Genomic DNA, 12,533 nt, shown 5'->3' with positions numbered 1-12,533 from the left:
CATGGATAATTACTGCACTCTATAAATTATTCTAAGGAAAGTCGCAGTATAGAATGGCATTGGCATTTTTCATGTTTTAAACATCAATTTTATCTCATTTTCAAGCCTTTAAAATTCAAAAATTCTGAGCATGTGTAACACTCCCAGACTCCCCCAAAATTCTGATATAAATTACAGCCACTTAGCAACATCTATGCTGTACTCCCTTGTATGTCAGGTCTAGAACTGTACTGCTGCATTCTACATACATATAATGCAATACAATACCAGTACTGAATGGTTAGTTTTTCCTATAGCTGTAGTATTTACAACTGAATTGACCACAGGCTGTGAAAATACACCATCTAACTCCACAACTGCTCCTTAAGGCAGAAAGGAGAAATTCATGTAATTATCTAATGATGATGTACATTGTTTTTTAAAATGAAATGTAGACAATGTCCATCTGCCTACAGCTGTATTGTATCTACTTTCATGCCAATTATGGCAGTGAATAGTGAAGCCATCTTTCATAACTTAATATTTAACATGTTGCTAGTCATAATAATTGAACTATAGGTCTTCTGAGAGATCATAACTCAATACCGTGTGTACATATTTGATATTTCTGTGATGTATAGTATAGTTATCATAACCTCTTTACCAGTTTAGAATTTTTGTATTATTATACATGAGATACACAAATGAAATAGTTGAATAACATGCACCTAGATACATACATACATACATGCAAGCAGCAGGTACTTCTTTAATGACAACAATAATGCATATTTTGATGTATATCTAAATGCATGGAACTTATATTGGCTTGTATGCAATGAGATTTCCATATATAATTATCAATAAACCAGAATTTAGTTTTGTAAACTATCACGTTAGTATTTAGTGCCTACCCTATGGTACAAGGCTTTCCCTACTGGCTACTGTGAAATTCAATACCATAGTAGTTTACAGACTCCTAAAATGTGACATGGTGGCTACATATGAGTGGCCACCACCACCAAATGTGACTGTTATAAGACTAGTAAAATACAAGATGCACTTCGACTTATGCTAAAGCTGAATTCCTTACGTGTATTAGGTCATCACTCAGGAATGAACTGTGCCGCTAAAAATAGTAGTTCAGATTGATATCACCAAGGTAATGTTACAACTGGAAAGTTAAATAAACATTTTGTTTGTGCTATCCTTGTATGTGTAATTTGTATACAAATTTGTAGAGAAGCCAAACCATGTCACACATGTATGCACAAAGAATGTACACACTGTACACATGTGTTCACTGTAAGTGAATGCTTTTACATTTAAGTGTAGATAGGTCTTTATATGGCAAGGTATTCAGACTTGCATTGTTCATTATTGGGTATGTGATGTTGTCATGGACACAAAACAGCATTCACAAGTATTTCCTGTGCCTCATACCTGTCTATACTCTCAAATATAATGTTTTACAATTTTGTACCACTAAAATCTTATCAGTAGCTATGATGGTACATGCCGTATGTAGTTAGAATCACCTAGACTGTTCAACTTTGTTTGGGTAAATGGCTATCAAACTAATAATATAATTATTATGTACATTATAGTTACACATATACTTATCTTTCTTTCTCTTTTTATGTGATGATGGTTTTACCTCAATTGTAAGGTCATTAGAAGTCATCATACATGTAATAGTATTTCAGCATGCTAATAAATTCATGTATAACTGGTATACCCTAAAGACGTATTTCAGTGAAGACACATTATTACAGAATTGCCTACGTATGTAGCTATGCATGCGTCACTGAAATATGGTTACACAGCTGTATACACAAAACTGTTTTCTAACTTGATACGATCACAGCAAAAAGTGGCCTAGTAGCCAAGTATACACAATTAATGCTCGCAGTATTGATGTTAAATTTTAAAAAGGCATTGCCAAACATCAATTTAATTTCATAATAATTATCATTACTTACATGTATTATACTTATACTTAAAAGATGATAGAGTAATTCTGGTAATAACAACTTGCATGACTGAATACAGCAATTACACGAAACAGAGTTCTTTTGTAATCTGGATAAAATGTGATGTATATATGTACATAACATAGAACTAGTACTTGGAAAAAATAATTTTAAAGGTTGCTCTAGTCTGATGTTGCTGAAACAAGTCCACTGGTGACAATCAATCTACATGATAAATAGTTACACACTCAGTAATTCTATACAAATAATTTCCAAGAAATGTAGAGAGTGATTCTTATATGCATCAATCTGATCATGAAATGAAATGATGTACATAGCCTTATTCAACATACTTGCACTTGTAAGAAAGCTTTGAATAAAAGATGACTCCTATTCTTGAGCAAGCCAGGGAATAACACTCAGATGGCTCACTAAAAAATTATTAGATGGTTCTTTGTCCATTAGTTTGCTTCTGATGGCTGCAGTATGAGAACTGTTGTCAGATGATTATACGCTTCATAATTAAAACATGCATTAATTTTTCAATCTATTCTACTAGGCTTCAACATAAAAAAATAATTATGGTTAGCTATGCATGGTAGAGTTACTTTATGTGGTGGTTTACTCTTTCCATTGTTTGGAAATTTTCAGACATACATATGAATTATTATCAGTATAGGTGTGGCTATACTTCTTGTAATTTACGCATCATAGATGGCAGGAAGTTTAGACCGTACAGGAAGTTTAGAAACACTTAAAAGGCTTCTAACCCATACAAAATGACAATAAAACTGTATGGCTGCAATAGTATAAAAACAGTTCACTTTGAGCAAAACACCAAGCAACTCAACAGTCGGAAAGCAAGAAAAGAGCTGAATAAGAACAAAAAATTCAATTCTTTAAAGAAGATGAATCACTTGATTACTGCAATCACTTTCACAGTCATCTTGGGGATTGTATCAGGAGCCCCACTACTCACCTGTGATAAGATCAAAGATGTCAATCAAGGAAAGGACAATCAAGACAGATACCTGGTGATATTGAAAGACCCCAAAAGTTACCAGGATGCTGAATATGTGATGGGAATAGTAGATCTGTACCAGTGGTCTCTGGAAATGAATACTATCAATGTCTATGACACTTCAGTAAAGAGCCAACTAGAGCTACTTGAAAATGTAGGATTGCAAGGAACATTATCAAAGCAAGCATTATTCCTGGTAAGGTTTAAAAATGCAATGTGTATATCATGCACTATTGCTGGTATGGCTTCATGACTCACAATGTGTTATTGACATACCTAGGTGTGTATGGACAGCAGAGTAGAGTCAATCATACCACACTTCCCAGGACTTACTGATGATTTGGATGATGTCACAGAGGAAGATACTGTTGACTGCTCCAAACTCATTCTTACTGAGCCATACACTGGTGAAGACTACTCTATTGTTCTCAAGTCCAGAGCATCTACCACTGATCTGTCCAACATCATCAGTAAAATGGAACAAGAGAAACTGAGTGACGAAGATCTCTCCATCACATTCCACTATGCAACAAGACGGGGAAGAGCAATCAAACTGGTAGTGACAATGAATACAAAAGCTCTTGAATTGGTAGGCAAACATTTCTAGTTGCAAAATATAATTATGATTGACTATATATATACAGATCTGTAAGGAACGAAAAGTGAAAGTCATCAAGCCAAATAATGACATATCTGTGATTGACAAGAGAAATGTTCCTAAGAAAAGCGAATGACCAGGAAACTTATTCATGAATTATTGTATTGCATTTTTAAAATAATTTATCATACTATTTTTACTATTTATATACTTTGTTATTGGGTTTGTGCAAACAGGTACTTCATTCCCAATGCATGATGCATCATTCATGTCCTAAAGCTATGATTTACATTAGCCTCATGCCGTTCTGTAAATGTACAGTAGTAGCGAATATGCAGCTGGGTCAAGTCACAGGAGCAAAATACATCACCTGTCCTATCACACAACCAAATATGCCTCCAGTTTACTTTTTGCTGTTGTGTCCAATATATTGACATGCAGCATTCATTGCCAGAGACCACTGGTACAGATCTACTATTCCCATCACATATTCAGCATCCTGGTAGCTTTTGGGGTCTTTCAATATCACCAGGTATCTGTCTTGATTGTCCTTTCCTTGACTGACATCTTTGATCTTATCACAGGTGAGTAGTGGGGCAAAACAACATGTCTAACATTTAAATAGTTACATGCCATATAAGGAAGAACATATGGGATTAGCTACTGTAACCCTGTATGCGTGCGAGTCATATCATGTGGAAAAGTTGAACACTTTTGGGATACACCGCCATTGCTAAAGTTTAACATCTTTGGCCATCATCTCTGATTTCACAACTTTTTTCACCCAGGCTATTGAAGGAAGTGCATAATAAAACACAGCCATTATTAAAATTTATATCATTGCAGCCATTTCTAGGTGATTCCAACTATTAAAGGCTACACCATTTTTTCAAAGCTTGGCTGTTTTGTTGGATACAGCACTGAATCTGAATATTAGTAGCGTTTATGTTTGGTAATCAAAATGTTTAATCATGCAGCAGAAATTTGTACAGGGTACAAAATTGTCATGTGTATATTTTTGCAAACTGTATCAGTGCTTTGAATGTGTCCATCCTTAAATTAACAGAAACTTTAAGGTTTTCTGTATTTCAGTATTATTATATGGCTGTTGTAAACATCATTGTTTAGCTATACAATAGATAAGATAATAGGTAACAATCAATTCATGCATATATAAAAATTAGATGGTGATGATACACTGTCATTCATTGAAATATATAACTGTTTCTGGAACATTTCTATTGTCAATCACAGAAATGTCACTATTTGGCTTGATGACTTTCACTTTTTGCTCCTTACAGATCTGTAATATGCACAAGATAATTGATAATCATAGTTATACTTTACAGTTAGAAACATCTGCTTACCATTTCAAGAGCTTTTGTGTTCATTGTCACCACCAATTTAATTGCTCTTCCTGGTCTTGTTGCATAGTGGAATGTGATGGAGAGATCTTCATCACTCAGTTTCTCTTGTTCCATTTTACTGATGATGTTGAACAGATCAGTGGTAGATACTCTGGACTTGAGAACAACAGAGTAGTCTTCACCAGTGTATGGCTCAGTAAGAATGAGTTTGGAGCAGTCAACAGTATCTTCCTCTGTGACATCACCTGAACCTTCAGTAAGCTCTGGTATCATTGGGTAGTCTGGTATGAGTGACTCTACTCTGCTGTCCATGCACACCTACAACAATAGTATAAATTTAATACACCTTCCACCATGGTTTATTGCAATATTGTACTTTGTATATTTTGGAAACTTACCAGAAATAAGGCTTGTTTTGATAGAGTTCCTTGTAGTCCTACATTTTCTAATAGCTCCAACTGGCTCTTTACAGAGGTGTTGTAAACATTAAAAGCATTCGTTTCCAGAGACCACTGGTATAGACCTACTATTCCCATCACATATTCAGCATCCTGGTAGTTTTTGGGGTCTTTCAATATCACCAGGTATCTGTCTTGATTGTCTTTTCCTTGATTGACATCTTTGATCTTATCACAGGTGAGTAGTGGGGCTCCTGATACAATCCCCAAGATGACTGTGAAAGTGATTGCAGTAATCAAGTGATTCATCTTCTTGAGAGAATGCTATAATTTCTTGCTCCTTATTTAGCTATACCTTTTTCTCTTGCTCTTCAACTTTTCTGTGGATAGCTGCTTTGCTCAAAGTTTAGCTGCTTTATATACTAGCCATAAACTCTATTAATTGGTTACAGGTTAGAAACCATTATGTTGATCATCACTTCTGTTCCTAGAACTTCCTGTGGTTTGTGAAGCATAACGAAAATTACAGGAATTTATGGCCATACATGCCTAGGGCTATACCATACTCTTTTGTATGTCAGGAAGAGTTTAGGGGTGTAGAGAATAGCTACAAAACATTAAGCATTCCTACATATGGGAGGCTAAATGTATTAGTCACATGTTGATAAGCCTATAACTTCACAAGTACGCAAAAAATTTGGAACTTTCAACTAGAGTAGGGATCATAGCACATTGATAAAAAGTACTGAAACAAGTTGGAGTAGTGCATGATATTAAATCACAGTAAAACAATAAGAAGTGTTATATCCCTACTGTGCTCAAGATGCCATTATACAGAAATGCACAGTAGGGATATAACACTTCTTTTTGTTTTACTGTGATGTACTACTCCAGCTTGTTTCAGTGCTTTTAATCGATGTGCTATGGTCCCTACTCTAGTTGAAAATTCCAATTTTTTTGTGTAATTGTTTGCTAACTTTTTTTTGTAAATAATTATTATGACTGGTGAACCCACACATACCACATCTGAAATGGCGCCATGCGCCTCCAGCTATATCATCTGAAAAGTGAAGTATCCATTGTGCTTCATTTTCAGCTATGTTCAACCCATTAAACAGAAGTATGAATCAAGAACTGTTCAAAAAGCACCTCTGCAATCAAAATAGCCACTATGAAAAATATGGATGATTTCTGTTATGAAGGGAAGCCATTATGTGCTACTGCCAAATCGACATTTTTTGCTGTCAGCAAAGATGAATGGGACACAAAGGAGGACACTGGTAAGTCCATGAAGAATGCATTGTATGTACTGCGGTATGCCAAAAGGTACCTCTCGGGCCGAAGCAACGTCAAACAGTGAAAAAATCAAACCCGTAGCATTAGCCATCATCAAGAAAGTGTTATCAAGTTACGCTTGTCTGAAGGCATTAGTCAGTCAGTCAGGCAGTCAGTCAGGCAGGCAGTCAGTCAGGCAGTCAGTCAGGCAGGCAGTCAGTCAGTAGAAAATTCTGTTAAGTAATTTTTTTTAAAACTCCCTACGAACTTGTTGAAAGCTTTTTGGGTCAATCTGAAAGTTTGCTTGAGCTTAGTTTTATCTAACCAATACTGCCTCATCGTCATTAGGGAAAATTGAGGCTGGTTTTTGGATGATGTTATATCATGGGCCACGCCTACTCCTTTGTGGTCCCTACTATGATATGTAGATCACTAATAAACTTTACTACACTAATAACAGCTAGTAATGGCCTAATACTGAAGGTCTCATAATCTAATAACTGAAAATTCAGCATTGGTTTATCAAACGGCCACAACATCCCCTATTTGTTAGTGGGTGTGTTATGAATTTCAGTCAAGTATCATTATCCAGCTTCCTTATAAGGATATGATTCATCTTTTAAATTTTACAATGTAAGCATAATATTATTAGAAGTCGTAAGTGTTACTGTGCAGCTACATTACTTCTCTTTCATATTTCCGATTACTACATTTCTTGGATTAGGTCATTTGTTCATGAATGTGTGGCAGGCTACCCATGTCATAGCTGTACTAATTGTTAATTTAGTACCAGTGATCTGGTAGACTACATGGAAATTGAACAGTCTTTCAAACTGCTTTCTCTATTCCTGAATGCTGTTTGCATGCAGTTTTGCACTAATGCTGAGAATTATGTCATTTAAATTTCTATCTTTATGTATGAGCTATACATTTATGTTTACTTCAGTATCCTTGCAGTTTGCTTGCATGTAAAAGTTTAATAAAGTACCCCAGGCATATCTCCTCTGAAACCAAACTCAAACTGTCACCTATACCACTTCGGTACATAGTACACACCTCTAAAATAATTATCATTTGGCAGGTGTTTAGCTAGACCGTTAATAGATTTTGTAACAGCTTTTAAGACTTCACAACCAGCCTAAATGGTAACATTCAACGATGATTGTTCGCACTACTGAGAGGTGGTGATTATTTAGATAATATACCATATAGTATGCAAACAATCACCTGTCAGTAGTGTTTCATAATTGAATTTTACCATTTAAGCCACTATGTTGTTTGCTGCTATGTGCATATAAGTACATCAACTATAACAAACTGTATAGCTACAGCTGTTTAGCTGCTCAGAGTGACTTCCCCTTTCCATTGATGTGGATCTGAACTTGTTTGTGCCCCTCTCCTTGCTAGCTCCTGGATTTTCCCCTGTAGTGGGGCTCCTGATACAATCCCCAAGATGACTGTAAAAGTGATTGCAATTAAGTGATTAATTTTTTTTTGAGATTTTTGTGCTTCTTATAATCTCTTCTCATTGTTCTTCAGCTTTATTTTCTTTTCTTTTGTCTAAGGTATACTGCTTTATTGCAGCCATAAAGTTCTGTTGTCATATGGTCTAGAAATCATTTTGTGGGTAAATCTTTCTGCTCCTGCAGGGTCATTTTTTCTGTTCCTGGATTTCCTGTGGTCTTTGATGACACAAGTTTATATTTTTTTATTATGAACTCTTAGTGACAAACCATAAACTTACCAATTATGTGGACTCTTATGTCAAAAGATACATGTTCTAGAAAATAGAAGCATACAGTAGGTTGGATTAGAACTGCAACAGAGATGGAAAACAGCAAAACACATTCCTTCATCTGTAGTGTTACATGCTGCATTAGCTACCATGTATGTTTTGTGCCATACGTACTATTCATTACAGCAGAACAGAAGATGCGCTACAGCCTTTTGTATCACAAATAGGTAATTGGTGTGGCAACACCTTGGGCAGTGTGTTCTTGTCAGGCTCAAGCAGTGTACATCCCAGGGTGTGCATGACAACAAATAGGTCAAGAGTTACACATTGACAATGCTCAAATAGCCTATCATATTACTTCCAGGAAATACAGGGGTATGGCAATATGCCTTCCTGCATGTCCAATATTCTAAACAAATCTGTATGTAAATATAGCACTTTCAAGAAACATAAATACAATAAGGAAATAGTCTGGTTTGATACCTGTTTAGGTGAAAAGATAAATTAGCACTTTGTCACTTTCAATTAATTATGCACAGATGATATACTATTACATATAGCTACTTCTTCTATAATAAGAAGCACTGAGAAGTTCACTGACTCATGATATTTGGGTCAAACTTGAAAATTTACACTTAGCCCATGTCATATAGGTAAAGGAACTACAATAGAGGTGGAAATAGCAAGCATATTTCTCCATTCATGGTGTTACTTACTGCATTACAATCAAAACTTGTGTTTTGTGCCATACTATTCAGTACAGTAGAACAGAAGATAAGTCATGGGTTAGTAATATAAAGACTTCTATAAAGTAACAGTCTGATGAAAACTTGTATTGACTTCAGCCTATATTACTCAACTAACCTAAGAAATACAATGTAGGCTATCAAGACAGTTTTGTCGAATTTACAACAACTATTTAACTCAATGTTGGGCATACTGAATTATCAGTTTGCTGATTATGTGTCCAATTTCTTAAATGTAATGATTGCAATACATGAATCATGAATTGTATGAATACATGTAAAATATTTTACTTATGTACAGTCACTTAAAACTACAACATTTGTTTGGTATACTATAAGGAAATGATTCTATTGTTTTGCATTTTCATATCTGTATAATGCTTTGACCAGTATGACATGCAGTCATTTTTACTACATACAAGCATGTAATGGAAATATATAGCGGAGTGGCATGTGGCAAGGGTAACATGGGCAAGCAGTTGCTCAACGTAGAAAGAGAGTGTTGTTGGACAACCACTAAAGCACAATTGATAAAAGTATAAGAGTATAACTAGAGATGGCTTTTGTTGCCATGTTGTCGGTGCTGCTACAGTACTCCACAGAAAATGGTGAATGATGACGTGAGGAAGGAGTAGCAGCAGTGATGAAGTTGAAATTGTTGAAAGAGTTGCAGTCAAGGCTGTCCTGCCAGTGACCTGGAGAATGGTGTAGACTTCACTAGATGGGGAAACCATATGTGTGTCAGTCTACAGCATGTAGGTGGCTGGAGTTGAAGAATTGATTGGTTGAGTGCACTGGCTAGCTGCACCTGGTTGGCTGGGGCCAGTTCTAGTTGTGGATTTTCTGTTGCCATGTTGCTGGTGCTGCTACAAGCATAATAATAACAAGAACCACTACATTTCTTGCACTGCAGATGATTTGTATAACTATACTTCACTAATCATTTGATGTGTTGCTACTGACAACGTGGCTTAAGTGTACATTTTCAGGTTTGGCTATATACACCAGTAAACTAGAGAGGGAGTATACGGTCATCTACTACTGTAAATAATTAAACCAGTGAAGAAATTTTTGATTTTTCCAGTAGGTGGAATTTCTTGAAATGTTACAATTGTATTTATGTTTATCGAACTTGTGACACACATGTTATTTAGACTATTGGACAGGACATCATCATCATGTATGATTACTTAGTTGTGACTATACGTTATGTGAAATAGCTTGCATGCAAAATAGGGCCAGCCAGTGAATTGTATGTGTACAAGTAGCTGGAAGTTTCAACACATTAATTCTGTACACATTATAATAATGCATATGTAGATATACAATGTATATATGAATGTTTGAAGAAGAACAATTTGAATATCATAAAGAACGGTGGTATTGTACAGTAAGTTTCCTCCCCAAAGGGTAGTTCCTCTCCAGCTAGCATAAGGTAATGTTCATTTCATCTCCATTTTTAAAGGAAACCATATCAAGGCATTAATATTTGCATAAACATTTTCTCTATGCCCCAGGTGCACGCATACACAGTCAGCAGAAAGGTAAAGGAAAGGTGTGCAGAGGATAACCACCCACCAGAACCCCAAAAAGCACATGTCACTGTGGTATTGTGGTATAAAATGATGGTTGGGGGTATATACAATGTATCATTTGCCTATATAATCTTTCAACTGGTGGCAGGTCAAAAATTTGATGTTAGTTATTGCAGTATTGGTGCTTCTGGTACTTTCATCAAGGAGAATGTATGATAGTTAGCAGCAGTACATATTTTGGTGGGGATCCTTTATTTTTGGAAGGGTTCTGCTAATCCATTTTCTAGTTTCTGTGTAAATCATGACATGGCCTGTACCATCTCTGAACTCCATACTATCAATGTTTTAGGAGGGCTTCACATAAAACATAATGATGAACTCTTGGTACTATTGTATCATGTGATCATTACTTATGTCTAAAGAGCACTACTCATCTAATGTTTTGATATGAAGAATCAACTACTCATATAGTAGGTAATAAACAAAGTATGAGGTAATTGTGCAGTACAATTATAATATGTATAAAGGTTATGTATTGTAGAGTTAACTTGGTAATGTTACTGTACAATTAAAAGGCTTGCTCCAGAAACATGATGTGACTCTAGTTAATCACTGATGTATCATAATTTGGCTTGATGGCTTTCACCTTTGGCTGTTTACATACCTGTAGGAGTAGGAATACATAGATAATTTGTATATTCTCTTACAAGTGTGACATTTGCTTACCAGTTCAAGAGCTTTTGTGTTCATTGTCACAGTTATTGTAATTAATTTTCCCCTTCTTGTTGTATAGTGATGTGTAAAGGATAGAGATTCATCATTCAGTTTCTCTATTTCTACTCTACTGATGATGTTGTACAGATCAGTGGTAGATGCTCTGGGCTTGAGAACAATAGAGTAGTTTTCACCGGTGTATGGTTCAGTAAGAATGAGTTTGGAGCAGTCAACAGTATCTTCTTCTGTGACATCACCTGAACCCAGATGACTACGCTCCGGTACTATTGGGTAGCCTGTTATGATTGATTCTACTCTGCTGTCCATACACACCTATGTACGTTAATGATACAACATCAACACACCATCCATCATAAGTCCATATTAACAATAGTGAGTACATTGTACTTGTAAAGCTTACCAAAACTAGTGCTTGTTTTGAAAGTGTTCCTTGCAATCCTACATTTTCAAGGAGCTCCAACTGGCTTTTTACTGAATTGTCATGGACATTGAAAGCATTCATTTCCAGAGACTGCTGGTACAGATCTACTATTCTCATCACATATTCAGTATCCTGGTAGCTTTTGGGGTCTTTCAATATCACCCGGTACCTGTCTTGATTGTCCTTTCCTTGATTGACATCTTTGATTTTATCACAGGTGAGTGGTGGGGCTCCTGATACAATCCTCAAGATGGCTGTGAAAGTGACTGCAATGACCAAGTGATTCATCTTCTTGAGGGAATTATATTTCTTGTTTCTTGTTTAGCTCTTTTGCTTGTTCTTCAGCTTAAGTTGCTTACTAGCTGTTTTGCTCTAAGTGTACTGCTTTTATACTAGAATATTGTAGCCATAAAGTTCTATCTATACATTGCAAAGCCATTTTGTGGGTCATTAGTTGTCTTCTTGACTATGACAGACCACACTTTTACACACAACATGTATGCTATAAACATGAAACCTGTGTTTTGTGCTTTATAAAGTGGAGTATAATGGCTGAGAGATAAACTACAGACTGAAAATATAACCGGCTATACTGATATTCTGACAACTTGTAATTCAAGCCTTTATATTACCCAACCTTATCAAATGAGTAATGTGCAGGTCACCCAAGGACACAATTCTCTGATGTAGTGGTCTCACTTAATATGTACAATTTGATTCAATACTTGAAACACTGAATTATCAGGTTAC

The 12,533-nt window shown here is 35.7% G+C and overlaps 3 protein-coding genes across 3 annotated transcripts; 1 reads left to right on the top strand and 2 right to left on the bottom strand.

Moving 5' to 3' along the window:
* The first annotated feature begins 2,808 nt into the window (after positions 1-2,808).
* On the top strand, positions 2,809-3,777 carry LOC136261715 (uncharacterized). Its single transcript, XM_066055763.1, has 3 exons — positions 2,809-3,169; positions 3,254-3,562; positions 3,618-3,777. Exons 1-3 carry the CDS (start codon positions 2,861-2,863, stop codon positions 3,705-3,707), a joined length of 708 nt encoding a protein of 235 aa, XP_065911835.1. The 5' UTR covers positions 2,809-2,860; the 3' UTR covers positions 3,708-3,777.
* An 857-nt stretch (positions 3,778-4,634) lies between these two features.
* Positions 4,635-5,645, bottom strand: LOC136261160 (uncharacterized). Its single transcript, XM_066055132.1, has 3 exons — positions 5,337-5,645; positions 4,939-5,256; positions 4,635-4,874 (listed from the first exon to the last, which is right to left on the bottom strand). Exons 1-3 carry the CDS (start codon positions 5,643-5,645, stop codon positions 4,773-4,775), a joined length of 729 nt encoding a protein of 242 aa, XP_065911204.1. The 3' UTR covers positions 4,635-4,772.
* A 5,583-nt stretch (positions 5,646-11,228) lies between these two features.
* LOC136261159 (uncharacterized) lies at positions 11,229-12,071 on the bottom strand. The gene is made up of 3 exons (XM_066055131.1): positions 11,763-12,071; positions 11,354-11,674; positions 11,229-11,291 (listed from the first exon to the last, which is right to left on the bottom strand). Exons 1-3 carry the CDS (start codon positions 12,069-12,071, stop codon positions 11,229-11,231), a joined length of 693 nt encoding a protein of 230 aa, XP_065911203.1.
* Positions 12,072-12,533: the final 462 nt, after the last annotated feature.

The sequence above is a fragment of the Dysidea avara genome, chromosome 7, assembly GCF_963678975.1.
Source record: "Dysidea avara chromosome 7, odDysAvar1.4, whole genome shotgun sequence".
Taxonomy (NCBI): Eukaryota; Metazoa; Porifera; class Demospongiae; order Dictyoceratida; family Dysideidae; genus Dysidea; species Dysidea avara.
Note: the sequence above shows the minus strand (reverse complement) of the source record. Positions and strands in the feature narration are given on the sequence as shown.

Excerpts from the sequence above, each read along its gene's own strand:
- LOC136261715 (XM_066055763.1), top strand. The coding sequence starts at position 2,861 with ATGAATCACTTGATTACTGCAATCACTTTCACAGTCATCTTGGGGATT. Across the intron at positions 3,170-3,253 it reads CAAAGCAAGCATTATTCCTG|GTGTGTATGGACAGCAGAGT; the intron begins GTAAGGTTTAAA and ends TGACATACCTAG. Across the intron at positions 3,563-3,617 it reads ATACAAAAGCTCTTGAATTG|ATCTGTAAGGAACGAAAAGT; the intron begins GTAGGCAAACAT and ends ATATATATACAG.
- LOC136261160 (XM_066055132.1), bottom strand. The coding sequence starts at position 5,645 with ATGAATCACTTGATTACTGCAATCACTTTCACAGTCATCTTGGGGATT. Across the intron at positions 5,257-5,336 it reads CAAAACAAGCCTTATTTCTG|GTGTGCATGGACAGCAGAGT; the intron begins GTAAGTTTCCAA and ends CTATTGTTGTAG. Across the intron at positions 4,875-4,938 it reads ACACAAAAGCTCTTGAAATG|ATCTGTAAGGAGCAAAAAGT; the intron begins GTAAGCAGATGT and ends TGCATATTACAG.
- LOC136261159 (XM_066055131.1), bottom strand. The coding sequence starts at position 12,071 with ATGAATCACTTGGTCATTGCAGTCACTTTCACAGCCATCTTGAGGATT. Across the intron at positions 11,675-11,762 it reads CAAAACAAGCACTAGTTTTG|GTGTGTATGGACAGCAGAGT; the intron begins GTAAGCTTTACA and ends TAACGTACATAG. Across the intron at positions 11,292-11,353 it reads ACACAAAAGCTCTTGAACTG|GTATGTAAACAGCCAAAGGT; the intron begins GTAAGCAAATGT and ends CTACTCCTACAG.